The 15,033-nt window shown below is 36.6% G+C and overlaps 1 protein-coding gene across 2 annotated transcripts in view; it reads left to right on the top strand.

Moving 5' to 3' along the window:
• ADCY7 (adenylate cyclase 7) overlaps nt 1-15,033 on the top strand; it is a 62,593-nt gene that overhangs the window by 25,417 nt on the left and 22,143 nt on the right. For both annotated transcript variants that reach the window (XM_010585017.1, XM_010585016.1), the window contains exons 2-9: nt 1,129-1,672; nt 2,980-3,180; nt 5,243-5,407; nt 6,221-6,370; nt 8,650-8,798; nt 9,116-9,227; nt 11,958-12,085; nt 12,333-12,491. In XM_010585017.1, coding sequence (XP_010583319.1) covers nt 1,502-1,672; nt 2,980-3,180; nt 5,243-5,407; nt 6,221-6,370; nt 8,650-8,798; nt 9,116-9,227; nt 11,958-12,085; nt 12,333-12,491 — 1,235 coding nt within the window. In that variant the 5' untranslated portion in view covers nt 1,129-1,501. The remainder of the gene's footprint in view (nt 1-1,128; nt 1,673-2,979; nt 3,181-5,242; nt 5,408-6,220; nt 6,371-8,649; nt 8,799-9,115; nt 9,228-11,957; nt 12,086-12,332; nt 12,492-15,033) is intronic.

Here is a 15,033-nt window from a genome sequence, read left to right as displayed (position 1 = left end):
AGTATTGGTATATCTGGTTTTGCCTGCTTGGTCATTAATAATTGGGTAGTATGCTTGGCTCCATTTACATAGGCTAATCACTCATCATGGTTTCTGAAACATTTTCCTTAACATCACTTCTGGTTGTAGTGTCAATGCAGTCTAAACACGTGTGTGGTTAAGAATTTTGCCTTTTGAGAGTAACTGGCTAGGATTTGGCTTTTCTACAAGTCTTTTAGCAGGTTCTTTCTTCCCAGAGCAATGGCCTTGGGCACCATGGTGATGGCAGTCGAGTGGCAAAGAAGCTGTTGTCCTGTTATCAAGTTTTAATAAGACTTCTGAAATCCTGTTTTTCATGCTCCCCTCCATCCCATCCCCCTGCTTTTTTTGTTTTACATCTCTTGGCATTGAGTGAACTATATTCATGAATCTCTTTGAAAAACATTGGTCATTAGCAATTAACAATACAGTTAATTCCTTAATGTTCATTGTTAATAGAACACACCTATTGCCTTGGAAACACTATTAATTAGAGTTGAATGAAATATATAGAACTAGATGTTAAGCATCTTTTCTTTCCAAAAAAAAAAAAAAAGTTTAATGAATTTTGGCCTGGACAGCTGTATTCTTTTCTCATTTTCTATGCCTTTTAATTAAAGTGCGAAAGGAATAAAAAAAAAGGATTTCTTAAAAATTAAGATGCATGTTTTGAAAAATACAAATAATATGTATTGTGATTAAAGAATATATATATACACACACACACAGGCATGCACATCACTTCAAAAGAGTTGTTAGTATTCAGTTACACAACGTGTTCATGGAAACAATGTCATTTGGTTAAGAGGAAACAAAATAAATTTTGTACTTTTTTCGTGTGAAAATGTTTCAGTTGCTAGAGTAAGTTGCAGGTAGTGTGCACAGAGCAGCCATTGGCAAGCGCTGCCCAAGCCCTGCCTCTGCAGCTGCTGGGCAGCATTGCCCACTCACAGGGCTGTTGGGCTTCCACCCTGCCAGCAAGAAACAGCTTTTGCTCACTGGTTAGAGCATGCAGATAGGAAGTTTAAGGAATGTACTTTTTTTTGCCTTGGGGAACACTTGCGTACACTTAACTGAATACATTAATTTAATAATACTCTCTCTCTGCAGAGTTCATCCCAGGAAGTGAGATTCAAGCTTGTGGAAAGGAGTTAGAGACTTACTTGCAAAATAATAATGAAAAAAAACCCAGGCCAAAAACTCCTATCTGCACAAATACAAGTTGATCTAGAGATTCATGCATAGAGCTGGTGATGAATTGCCTATGGTTTTGGGGAGGCTAACTCTTTTGCTTTTGGTTGCATTGGAAATCTGAAGTCAACGCTCATGAGAAGTAAAATCAGAGAACGTGGGTTACTCGGCGTACCTAAAGATTGCAAAGGCAGCAGTGAAAAGACAAAACTTCTCTTTGAAGCAGTAGATTCAGCTGTGTCTTATTGTGTGCACTGGGAACTGAGAGAAATAGCAGCCAACCTGGGAGAAAATGCCAGCTAAAGGTAAATACTTCTTCAACGAAAATGATGACTGCAGGATATCAGACCCACTCTATGAGAAGTACTGCTATACAAGCCAGCAGCATCCACTCCTGCTGTTGCTGCTCTTCATTGCAATCATCTTCTGGACTACTCTAATTATAATTTTTTTTGTCACTGATGTGAGTATACTTTTTTCTTTGTGTTTGATGTTTTCAGAGATGATGAGGAATCACTATAACAGAACAAAAAACATTTCTGGATAAATAATTTTTTGAGCCACATGGTAGAAAAGTTGCAATGTTGAAAGAAATCAAGTAATCGTGTATGTGATGCTGTGTATGTTTTTGAAGGGACAAGGAAGAGAGGAGACAGTGTTGTCAGGTATAGGCACAGTTACTACAAGGGTTGTTCTTTCCTTCCTATATGTTATGAACAAATCATAACCTATGCTAAGTGATAGCTGTGAAAGTAAGTAAGTAATAAAGGGGCCAAGGAAGGAACAAGAATGTAAGTTAAAATGCCCTGCATTTCTCTTTATTTTCTTTTTAGAGTCATCTAAGAAATGTAAAATAATATAGTGATTCACTGGTTAGGAATTCCTGAGGTGATTCTTTTTTTTTTTTAAAGGATTTGTAGATATTAATTCCTATTGCCTTTTTTTTTTTTCTAATAAAACCACAACAGGAATCTCCCAGTACAAGGGGTGATCCACTGAATCAATAGTTAGTTAGCAAAAAGCAGGGGTCCTATAGGCATAGGAAAGAAGCAGCTTAAAGAATTTTTTCTTGTAGCATAATATGCTTTTCTGTAAAGAAATTAGGTGTTCATCAAGCCAGCCCGGTTGACAGCTAGTAAAAAGGGGAGTTGATTTAAAGATAATGTTGTAAAAAGGTATTAAAGAAGCTGTTATAATCCTTCATTGCCTTCTAACACTGCTTTCCAAATACTGTGCTTCATGATGAAGTGTCTTTAAGTCTCCCTTTAGCAACAAATCTGATCTTACCAGTTGCACTTGTATCCCTTTTAGCTTTTATTTCTTAAAAAAGGAAAGAAGTAGCAACACTATTTGTATGTTACAAGTCACGTCCTGTAAAACTTAGGAAAAGAGCCGTTACACTCCTTTTTAGCAAAGCTTGAACCCCTTAAATGCATTTCTTTGGGTACATCTGTACAATACAGTATAGTACAATTGTACAATATAGTATAGTTAGAACTTAGCTTAAAAGACAAAACCAAAACCACTGATTTGGGAAATAATAATGGTGGAACTGGGGTAGACTGGGTATCTATAATAGTATTTATTATATTATCTCTGTGTGTGTGAATATCAGAAAGTGTTATTGCTGCCACAGCTAGACTATTCAGGAACTCAGGTTAGCATATTTTAAAGATATCTAAGCTGTTTCCAGGACAGTATAGATGCATTTTCCATTTTTTCTAAAGGCGACATTTAGACCAAATATAACACATTGTTTTGCTTTTGCAGGAAGCACATTATCATCTTGCCTTCATTATTGCAGTATGTGCTGCTCTTGTCATATTTGCAGTCATGTACTTACTTTTATGTATTGAATCCCTGTTTCGGAGATGGCTAACATTATTTGGAGTTATGATTTGGATTTGCTTCTTAATCATAGGATATGTATCTCTTTTTGAAAAAGAAAATTATTATCAACTGTGGGAACAGGTATGTATATCTTGTTCATTCAAGTACTTACATAGAACCCGTAGTCACTATATATGAGTGTGTTTGCTTTATTTTTTCTGGATGTTATAATGGCATAATATTTTTTTTCTTGAGATTTAGGTTCACTTTCCTAAATTGGTTTTATTGGTTTGTTACAGTAAATTTTAGTTTGTATTCTTTATTATAGTGAAAATACAGTTCAGCTGAGAAAATTGGATAACTGCATAAATCTATGCAGCAATTGCATCTTTAAGTTGTAATTGAGTTGTATTTTTATTTAAGATTTTTCTAAATCTTAATTACTATTAATTAATCTTTGAGAGAATTTTTCATTAATAATACTGGCTTTATTAATTTATATGGGTCAAAGTAGTGTTCAGAAATGTATAAAGGATTCTCGAGCTGGGTGTGCCCTAGGGAGCATGTTTTCAAATCATTGGGAGAGGTGAACAATAAGAATTAATGACACATCCTGGCATAGCTGGGTGTGGCTAAAGTTCATTGCTTAGTATATCTGATCAGAAGACGGGCGATTTCATGATGCCAAAAATATCATAATCTGTAGGAAACTCCTCCTAGGCTCTCATAATGTAAACAGAAGAGTTTTTAATGAAATAAAAATTACTTTTTATCTTGTTTTACTGACTCTTCCCCTTCCCCTCTTTATTTGAGATAAAGAAAGATATAAATTATCAGTTAAACAACCAAAATCTGATTTGTATTATGGCCTTGATCCAGCACTGTGTATTTACAGTTGCTATTCAGTATTTTTTAACTTAAGGAAGAAGCTATTACCCTAGGAAAAAACAAAATTTGCTGTTAACTGTAAGTACAAACATGTAACGAAGCAAAATTTGGTTTTGCTGCTTTCAGTGCTACAAGCCAATGTCTTGTGGTGTTGTCTTGTGGTAATAATTCATTATTGTTGATTTAAAGCCTAAAATATAAGGAGACCCTAGATTAGAAGGTAGAAGTAAATAGGTTCATTCCAGACTTTAGTCTCAAGTTATGGATTTATCACTAATTAAAGCTACCTATTTAAATGCAGGTATAACCTTTGCTTGTCCATGCTTATAAAACTATTACACAGCATTCAGAACATTATGTGACAGGGGTTGTATGTATGGCAGAAAAAGATATTATTTTTTTTTTAGTCCAGCTAAAATAGTAAAGATGAACATGAAAAGATCACTTATGTTGAATGAAAACTTTTATTTGCTTGTTTGTTTGTTTATTGCTGTCCCAACCAAGCTATCTATTCTGGCAGAACATTTAAGTGCAGACTGGGCCTTGAGACTTCCTTGAAGGAAGCTTATGTCTGGAATGGCAGCAGTTGAGTTGCAATGATGAGATGGAGCTGAGCCAGGAACACTGCAATATTTTCCTCTGATCAGGGTTGTTGGTTTCCATATATATGAGCTAAACACTATAACAAATCTGTAAATATGGATTTAAATTTTATAGACCTTCCTTCTGATCCCTAACAGTTTAGTGGACCATTGTGTATTTTGTAAAATCTGTGTAGCTATATATGTAGGTAGTTAGTGGCAATAATGATTATTCTCTTGTGTCAGCACCACAAAGTATTGGTTGGATTTTTCATTTTTATCAAATATGGAGTAAACATACACATGTGATCAGGTGATATTAAAATTAGAATAATAACTTGGAGAAGGTGAGAAATCTGATTCTATTCAATATTGTTATCCTTGCAACACACTGTTCCTGATACGTGATGTACAAAGTGAACTTTCAGCTGTAACGGATAAATTAAGGGTGAAGGGCAAGGACAACTGAAACACTTAAAGGTGATATGTCATGTTAAACTGCTTTATCTATAAATCTATAGCTGCAAACTCCCTCAAAGCTTTTTGGGACCGCCACTGTCCTTATGGTTTTAATTGTGCTTTTGAAACATCAATATTTAATAGTTCAGCCTGAAAATGAGCAAGAATACTGCTACTTTCCTCCTTGTTCTGTAGTGATTTTTGGCAGGCACCTAATAACATGTATGTGTGTTTTTTTCTTTTTTCTTTCTTTCTTTCTCTCTTTGTTTCCAAAGGTGCCATTCTTTCTATTCATAATCTTCACAGTTTATACCATGCTACCCTTTGGGATGAGAGGTGCTGTGATAATGAGTGTTCTTTCTGCTCTCTCCCATATTATTGTTCTAAGCATCATGGTAAGCACAACTTCTCAGGAAAATAAGGAATCCATTCTATTTCAGGTAAGGAAATACTACTTGGTTAAGTAATTGAATACTGTAGTCATATTACCATTTGATATTGGCATAACTATCCTTTTTAGATAAATTCCAAAATTCCACATGGATGTTTCAAATTAATGGATTTGGAGCTTGGGCCCAATGTGTTTTGCATGCTTTTCATAAAATTGCAATTATTCTAATCTATAATGCATTTTGGTTTTCTGACCTACGTGGAAGAAGCATAATTATTATTTTAATTTTTAACTAAGTTACTCAAAATATGACGAACTTTGTCACAATCATTCTTCCCAATCTGTGCTCTCTCAGATGGGTCTAACTAACTTCATCTGGCACTGCCTACAGGGTGGATCAAAAGGGCTGTTGCTGCCCTGGGGAGTCAGCAGAGCCTGGGAGTGCTACTGGGTACTTTCAGGGTTCCCAACACTTATTAACAGGGTGTGTTCAAAGGAGCACTCCAGCTCTTTTGATGCAGGTGTGTGTCAGACTTCACATAGCACGCTGATGCATGAGTTTGTAGACTGGTTTCTCCCTAAATCAAACACTGGTGCCTGCAAATAAATGTTAAAAGATATAGCAGAATTATCTGTTTCATTGTAAGTCTGTATGTTCATACAGGAATGCCAGTGACTGTGAAAGTTAGCTTATATTTCCTAGGTACATCTGGCTAATTGCAAGACTAGGATTTGGGGTGTGGCAGGGTAAGAGAAAAATTGAATGTGACCTGGGATTGATTCTTTTTAAGGGACTAGTATGTGTATTAGTGAAGTATCAATGACTGTTCTGCAGTAGGTAATTATTTTTCTTCTTGTGCAGCTACTTGCCAATGCTGTCATTTTTCTTTGTGGTAACTTGATGGGTGCATTTCACAAACGTCAAATGCAGGTTGCTTCGTGGGATTTGTATAGATACACATTAAAGTGCATTCAGGTCCGAATGAAACTGAAGATTGAAAAGAGGCAACAAGTGAGTGAACTAATTCATGTTATGAATTGCTTGTTTTCTAAAGTCTGTATAATTTTATAAGGTTGGTAACTAATGAATATTGAAAGGCTTGGTCCAATCTTTGTGATATCCACCTAGTGTCAAAAATAAAAGTTGTGCCATTTGTAACAAAAGAAGGAAGTTAAAGCGAGGAAGCTGTTCTCTGTGGCTTGTCTATATGAAAATCACAGTATTTGTAACAGGAATGTAATTGTCAGTTATTTTAGTTACTTTTTTCCTAGTATAAAATGTTACCAGGTCTGGTCCAGGGTAACTTAAAAGAACATGCCATTAATGCCTTAAAAATACTTGTAAGGTAATTTCAGCAGTTAGCTTCATGCTTCCCTTGGTTGCATTTTTTTTTTTGTTTTGAATTCCAACGTATTATTTGTTCTTGTATTTTCCTGTCTTACAAACTATATTTCTTTTGCTAGAAGGAGAAAATTGGAGCCTAAGGGAGAAAAATATCATATAATAGATTAGAGTATTTGAGTATGACATAATTTATTTCCATAAACTCCAGTGGTGTTTAAAGAATAAGCAAGGAACATTAATTTCTTACTGAGGAAGGATTGTAAAGAAGTATCAAAGCTGAAACTAGGGCACCTTTCCTCTTTTATCCTGGTATAAGTAAGGTTAAGAACAGCAGTTCTAGAAGGCCGATGAGTACCAAGTTTCCTGGCCACCAGTTATTAGATAAAAGGGGCTGAAAAGTGACTGACTTGATCAAATTGAAAAGAAGAAAATTCCACACTGCTAGTGCTATCCATCCTCTGATGGTAATCTTGTGAGATGAGGTGACAAAACTGCATGAAAGTCTTGGCAGAATTTCCCCACACAGCAGCCAGGGAAGCATCTGATCAGCTTGCACAGGCAGTGTGCTCTCATTCTTTGGGCAATGTGGTAACTTGCATGTTTGTTTGGTTTTTTTTATGGTTGCTTGTTTGAAGTGTAGATGTGCTTAAGTCTGTGGATAGCTTTCTTTCCATCCGTGTTGTAATTTGTCACACAATTTTGAGTCTCCTTTTTGCCACCCACTTTTTCTCTGTGAAAACAATGTGAGAAATGCAGTTTAGGGTTCATCATCACTTCCTTGAAAACTGTGTAATGCGTCAGCTTCAAATGGCCCTGTTATATTCACTGGGGCTCTGCTGCTGTCAGTTTAAATTGTTCCCCAAGGTTGACTCTCTTAGCATTAGAATGCTAGAGGAGGGGAAGGAGGTGTTTCTATTTCTGGGGGCTGTCTCAAACTAAACTGCTGTCTATACCTAGTGTAGGCCAGTACTTGATGTTCAAGGACTCCCTCTTCCCACTGTGATCTCAGGGCATTTCTTTTTGGTGGCAGGCACTGGTTAAGTAACCCTGGCAAGCTTACTGCCATCAGTATACTGCTGCATCGGGTGCTCAGGAAAAGGGGACAAAGATCTGGTCCAAAAGGACAGCATTTCACTCAGTTACACAATGTGTCGACCTTGCTGGCTATGTCATCTGAAAAAGTTCCTGCTTGTAGCTGCTCCATGCAACATTTCCTCTTCTGTGGTGACTCTGTCTCTGGGGCATGAGAGCCCTTCCTGGGTTAAAAGTACTCCCTTTTTGTCTTCCTCTTCTGCCCAGCAACTTAGCAGGGTCTTCTCTGAAGAACAGGCTTTTAAGTCAAAGGCAGTGTAAACCAGTGCACTGAATAGTCAAACAATGTGACTAGTTTTTGAAGAGTCTGTATTCTCACTCAGTTCAAAAGACTTTACTTCAGTGGCATCAGTTCCTGGTTCACTTAAGCTATAGCAGCGTGTCATTGACATTTTTGTACCTGTTGTGGCTTTTCCAGCATTTGAGAATTCACAAGGGTTTTTAATACTGGATAGATTGTTCATTATAGAATATAAGCTTTTACCAGAAGCTTTATCAGATGGTGCTAACATAACACTGAGATTGGTCAACAAAATAAGATTTCACTTATACAGAAACTGTAGGACTGAATACTGAGTTTTTGTGTGTTTTATGGTTACAGAAAGATGTCACATCTAGGCACAAGGAACAAAAGAAAAAAACATGCAACACACTTACTTAACTATAAAATTGGTGATTTTGAGAACAGAAATGTAAAAGTCTTTTCTGGAAAACCTGACGTGCATTACTCAAAAGCTGTTTGAATTAAGGCATTTTATTTTTTTAAGTCCTTCTTGCAGTCACTAAAATCCTGCAGTTTCAAATTTACTGTGTTAAGAATTTTGCATCATTAATTTTTTCCCCTCTCCTTTTAGGAAAATTTGCTTTTATCGATACTGCCAGCTCATATCTCTATGGAAATGAAGCTAGCAATCATAGAGCGACTAAAGGAAACTAATGATAATAGGCAAATGCACGACAACAACTTCCACAGTCTATATGTAAAAAGACACCAAAATGTTAGGTAAGTGGGAATTCTAGAAGTAATTGTATTAATATGAGCTGCTGATTCTTAAGAGTGTACATGGTTCAGTGAAATTAAAATTTGGAGGTAGACTTTCAGGCTGAAGTGAGCTGCTTTGCTGTTGTGGGAAGAAAATGTGTCTTGAACAGATGTGCTGTCTTCTAAATCAGTTGAGATACTTGAATCCTTTTTTCTGGAGTTGTTTTCCAAAGAGAGAGATGCTTTCTATTGAATGTATTTTAATATGCAAGCTGACTGTGGAATAGACATACCTTCATATTTCAATTATGTTGTTTTTTCCTTTTGTTCTTGTCTAGCATTCTTTATGCAGACATTGTAGGATTTACTCGCCTTGCCAGTGACTGCTCTCCTAAGGAACTAGTAGTGATGCTGAATGAACTTTTTGGAAAGTTTGATCAGATTGCAAAGGTAGGTGTTGTACTTTGTTGTGCAGTAGGGATAAAGGCCACCGTTGGAAAAAAGAAGTTGCCTTTTCCGCAAGACAGAAGGCAGTTGGTGTTAGTTCTTGTGAAGTCAGAAAGGGAAGACTGCTTTGGCTTTAAAGCTAACTAGCAAAATCACATTAAAACAAAATTTAAAACAAAAATGCAAAATGTAGCAAGTTGTTACTGTAATTCCAATTCTTGAGTCTGGAAGTTTATCTGTATCATTCAGGGAATTGTCTGATGGCAATAAATGATTGTAACAGGGCTGTAAGAGGTACTGTGTACAAGCTCTATTGAGGAGCTTTGCTGTGTTCAGTTAGGATTGTTTGTTGGATCTACAAATGGAGAACTCTCAGGCACATATTTAAATTCATAAATGCAGTCATATTGCATCAGACCAAGCAGTTCTTTAGCTCAGGAGTAATAATTAGTAATGGATACTTACAGAAAAGTAGAAGAATGGGAAGCAAATTAAAATGGTCCCTATTAAGACATACCCTCACAACTGACTCTTCAGGCTGGCACTAGTTCTTACCACTTCCAAGTGCTGCTTGAGGTGTTAATTTCTTTCTAACTGTAATCACAAACTCAGTTTTTGAGTTCTCCAATCACAGGGACTGTATCATATACATGTTTGCATGAGTGACTCTGTGTGTCTGTGGTGATTTCTGTTACCCTCTGACACTGACTCTAATCTTGTATATATGTTCCATTGATTTTTTTCTGTTAGTATTATGAGGCAAATGTGGCTTTAGGAAAATAAATGCTGCATTTTGTTGCATCCTATGTGACATCAAAAAACCAAATACCAACCCAAATTCTGGTTCTAGAAATCTAGCATTGGTGAAGCATGAGTCAAGACTAGTGACTACCTATCAAAACTTCCCATGGTTTAAAGATGTTGGTTTGATTTCGTAGTTGACTATACTTGGATGTACTGAATGCAGATTATAACATTAATGGACTTGGAAAACCTTGATTTTGTGAAATTCTAAAAATTCTTCAGAAAAACTAGGAAAACTCTAAAATTATTAATATAGCAGAGGAGTGAAATTGCTTTAATTAAACCTTTGTGGATGTCATTGAACAAATTCTTAAATATATCACTGATTAAAACCTGGCTAAAATCCTAGTTAACCTTTTTGACTAAATGACATTGCTAATCTTTGTATTTATATGAATTCAGTTGCTGTTAAAACTTTTAAGTACTGGCAAATAAGAGAGTCATACTAACTGTATTGTAATTGTATTGTTGCGAAGCAGCTATTGAGAACACAGAGAATAAGTCATGTGAGCTTAGTTGCCACGAGCTTTTTATGCCAAAGTAGAAGCTGAGGTCTTTTGCAACTGTTCCTCAGATAGAAAAATAGAAAAGATTCCAGATTCTGAGGGATATGTTTTAATTTCTCACTCCTGTTTGCAACTTGCAGCGTTTAAAAAATGTCTGGATTTAATGAATCAAGGTCTTTTGCAACTCTGTGGTTGAGCCATAAGAAAAGATTCCTGCTTTTTGTGCTATTTTTTTCTGCCAGGGAGTATTCTCAGTCATCTTTTCCATAATGTCAAATGTTGTAGGCTCCAATTTACCTAATAAAAGTCAATGGCTAACCTGGACACTGAGCTGGATACTGAAGTCTAACAGCTCTAATCTCGGGCTAGTTTCCCCTGCTGATCTCTGAAACTGAAGTGCAGGGCTATCTAAGCTTGTCACTCACTGCAATGCTCAGAACCTACTGGATGGCTTAAGATGGTGGAGGATGATGGATTATCTCTTAAGGCTTTGACCGATGAGGGAAAACAGCTTAGTTTGGTAAACTGCCACTGATTTGGGCTGATTTTGGAGTTGATTGAAGAATTGCTGGGCTGTTCCCACAGCAGGAAGGGTTGGGCAGCTGAAGGTGTCAGCTGGCCCAAATTAAGCCATCTCTACTCATCAGTCAAACTCTATACAGCCTTTCAGAATTAGCCCTGGTTTGCATGCAACCTTTGTAGTTAAAATTCTTCAGTAATGTTTTAACAAAAGACTGTATGAGGAGCTCTTTGCTCTTCCCCTTTCTTTTCTCCAGCCAGTCATGGGCAGCAGTATCCTCTGTTGCACAGTTAGGAAAAAGTTTTCTGCTGCCAGATAGCACTGCGGGTTTTTTTATTAGTGATAGCAAACTGTAGTGTGTGCCAGCTTCCTCTTTAGTGATCTTTAAAAAAAAAAAAAATCCCCATTTTGTTTCTGCAAAGCTACTAGGTTGGGCATCTTGATTCCTAACTTCTCCCTAAATTCTGTGCAGGTCTTATGACCCTGCACAATGTTCCTTCTGAGGCTGCCATGCAAAAATTGAGGAAAAGGTGAACAAAGTGCCTAAAATTCAGGTGTTAATAAAGATGAAGATTAAATGATAGATAAGTAGATTTCATCCTTTAGATGGTAAACTCCGTGACAGTTTTTTTTTTATTTAGTTTCTCAATTGCACACAGCTCCAAGAATAAAGTCAGAAACTAGTAAGATGATTTTATTTCAGAAATGCTTGAAGTGGTCATTTCTGTTACCCTCCAGTGAGCAATGTCCAAGCATTTGGATGAGGGAAAAGAGAAGTAAGCTCTGCTTGATTTAATGAAGCCTGACTTTCTCAAAACGATATAGACAAGTCCTAGTTTTGGTGTCATTAGCCTACTTGCCGTTCATTTTTTCCTGTTAAATATGTTTACCATAATTTCACAGGAGAATGAATGCATGAGAATAAAAATCCTGGGAGACTGTTACTACTGTGTCTCAGGATTACCTGTGTCCTTACCGGTTCATGCCAGGAACTGTGTTAAAATGGGACTCGACATGTGTGAAGCAATAAAGTAAGTATAGCACAGAAGACTTTCTAATGTATTGAAGCTATGAAGATATTGAAAGTCATTCTTGGTTTTCTTGTCAACATTCAAAGTGTATTTATTAGCTGTAGTTGGGTAGTTAAGCATTATGTCCTAAGTTTGTCTCTTGTCTTTGCACTAACTGTATAATGAGGCTAAGCCTTAACAGATCTCCAGGAGGACGAGAGAAAATCAAAAGTGTAACTTATGCTCTAATACCTTCCTCCCTCTATAGGCAGGTGAGAGAAGCCACAGGAGTGGATATCAACATGAGGGTTGGTATTCATTCTGGGAATGTGCTGTGCGGTGTCATCGGCCTCCGGAAGTGGCAGTATGACGTCTGGTCACATGATGTGTCCTTAGCGAACCGCATGGAGTCCGCGGGTGTACCTGGGTGAGGATCTTCCCTGTTGGTGCTGATTCATTCTGTCATCATGGTTTTCATAACCCTGGTTTATGACTCTGGAATTTGTAACTGTGCCATGACACAAATCCTCGTAATGGGATGATGACAATAGGACAAATGTGTACTTACCAGAGGTGTAAAATGTTAATATTTTCTGATTCTGTTTTCAATGAACTATAAAATTCTATTCTTAGGCAAGTGACTGCTTCTTGACCTTCCCTTCATTGGAGAAACTTGTGCGTCTTGAGCAATGCATTATGTTGACTTAGTTAATTCATGTTGCACACAGGGATGATACTGTATTTTTAAGTTTAGCTAAAGAATAGATATGCTACTTATGTCAACAAGGGAAAGCTGCATATTTACCTAGGGTTTCTGTTAATATATTGGTCAGTCCCACTTGATTTATATTAGCTCTATATTTACACCCCCCGCCCAACCCACAAATAACTCAGAAATTAAAATGCAGCCTGATGAGGAGCACCCAAGCAAGGAGAGTTTGGAGCTGTTGGTTATTGCATATTGTCTCTGTGTAGCATTTGTCATGGGCAGAACAGGAAGGAAAGTGAGTGGTCCTGAGTGGAAGAGCTGAGGCATCAACAGTAATGTAACTTGCCATATGTTGCTCAGCATGCAGAGGATTGTGTCTGAGGTTGATATTCATGCTGCCTTTTTTAAGATGGTCATTGAAAAGGACAAATATAAATGTTTTTTAAAAACACTGGCATTTTATATTTTCCTCATTTGGGAAAGTATACTCTTTTTTTCCTAAGTTGAACCTGGGGATAAGAATTCATCTAAGAAACTTTTTTTGTAGTCTGCACCAAAAAAGACCATATTAAGATTTTCCCTTTTTCCATTCCCAAATGAGACCATGATTTTGCAGGTTCTTGGTAGTCTGTGCAAATTAGTACTTATTAATTGAATGGCATTCATGTGGGATATGTTTAAGCATTCAAGTATTGGTTTCTTTTGGAAAGTGATTCTAACCGGTGACATTATAGGGTTTCTTATTATTTCTGTGCCTCAGACAGCTTTTAAGTATATGCTTGTAACTTAAAAAATTAATATCTGCAAAGTGATAAGGAGATATGAATATCAAGTTATTTTCTTGCATTGGTGACCGAAACAGAAAGAAAACTAATTGGACCTTGGTTAACAGTTGCAATACCATCCAGGTTGAGTGTTTTAGTGTGTTGACTCAGTGTGATTAAACAAGAATACAGAGTTGTAAAGTTTCTTTTGTTGCTAAAGCAAGCAACATGGCTCTGAATATGGCATGAAAACGTACTTTTCTTAGTCACGTTTAGGACCATTGCCTAATCTTGAAAATTTTGATTATTCCATTATGTTCTTCATGCTTAAGTGTGATAATCTGTTAAAGAATAAAGGTGGTTTACATTGGCATGCTGATTCAGAAACATTACACTTAATACTTCCTATCTATACATGTCTAGCACTCACTTAATCATGTGTTTCAAAACTAGCCAGAGGAAACCTTCCACTTGTGGAAGACTGAGCCTTACAGGGAGGAAGGGTTTCTATTCGTTATGCAGATGTTGTATTTGTTTCCTGCTCTGCAGAAAAATAATGTGTCTGGGATTCCCCATTCCAATGTGAGCTAGTCCTGCTCCTTTGGAAGCAGAAGTTTTGTCGTTAGGAGCAGTTTGAGGTTTTCATTTAAAATAGGAAGTATATATATTTTGGGTTTCTGTAAATGAAGGAATTCTAAAGACTTTTGAAAGGATGCAGGAAAACTTCTAGCTTTATAAATATTTTATTTCCATTGACAGAGTATCCTTGTTCATCTTCTTTCTGAATTTAAAAATTATTTGCATTCATAACAATGTAATACACTAGTAAAGAAGAAAGGACTAGCATAAAACCAAAATTAAAAATGCATTTATGACCAATTGTCTGTAATATGTGTATGCCTGAAAGATCAGAATATGTTATTCTCAGGCCTGTTAGCATAGGAAATTGAGTGCAGTATGTTAGGTATTCTGTACTAGCATGGTAAGTGCAATAATGCATGTTACAGCTTGCCTTTGAGAGGCCACTTTAGCGGTAGCAGCTTTTGGTTATGTGCTGATCCTGGAATCCAGTAAGCATTAGTAACTGCTGAGAAATCATCAGCACAGTAATTTAAATAGAAAGAAGTTTGCAGTAAGATCTGAAATATACTACCGCAGTGTTTGATTTGGGGAAGAAGAGAGAGGAAGCTTGGTAAAATGGAAAGTAGTGGATGATGAACAAATATACTGTCTTTTGAGATAAATGGAAAAACACAGAAAACTTGCTGCAGTATATAACTGTGTTTTAAGGCTGAGTTAATACAGACATCACCCAGTATGCCTCAGTCCCTATGGGAGAAAACGATGCTTTAGAGCAAGCTTTAAAATTTCAGATTTGAAGGTTCGCCTCGATTGCAAAACAGCATAATCAAGGTAACAATTAAAAAAAATTTTTTTGAGAAAATTACCAATAAACAATTAAAAACATGCATCCTCTATATTCCAAAACTCTTACC

The sequence above is a fragment of the Haliaeetus leucocephalus genome, unplaced genomic scaffold, assembly GCF_000737465.1.
Source record: "Haliaeetus leucocephalus isolate CR32 unplaced genomic scaffold, Haliaeetus_leucocephalus-4.0 Scaffold92, whole genome shotgun sequence".
NCBI lineage: Eukaryota > Metazoa > Chordata > Aves > Accipitriformes > Accipitridae > Haliaeetus > Haliaeetus leucocephalus.
The sequence above is the reverse complement of the archived record's forward strand: the minus strand, read 5'-3'. Positions and strand labels throughout refer to the sequence as shown.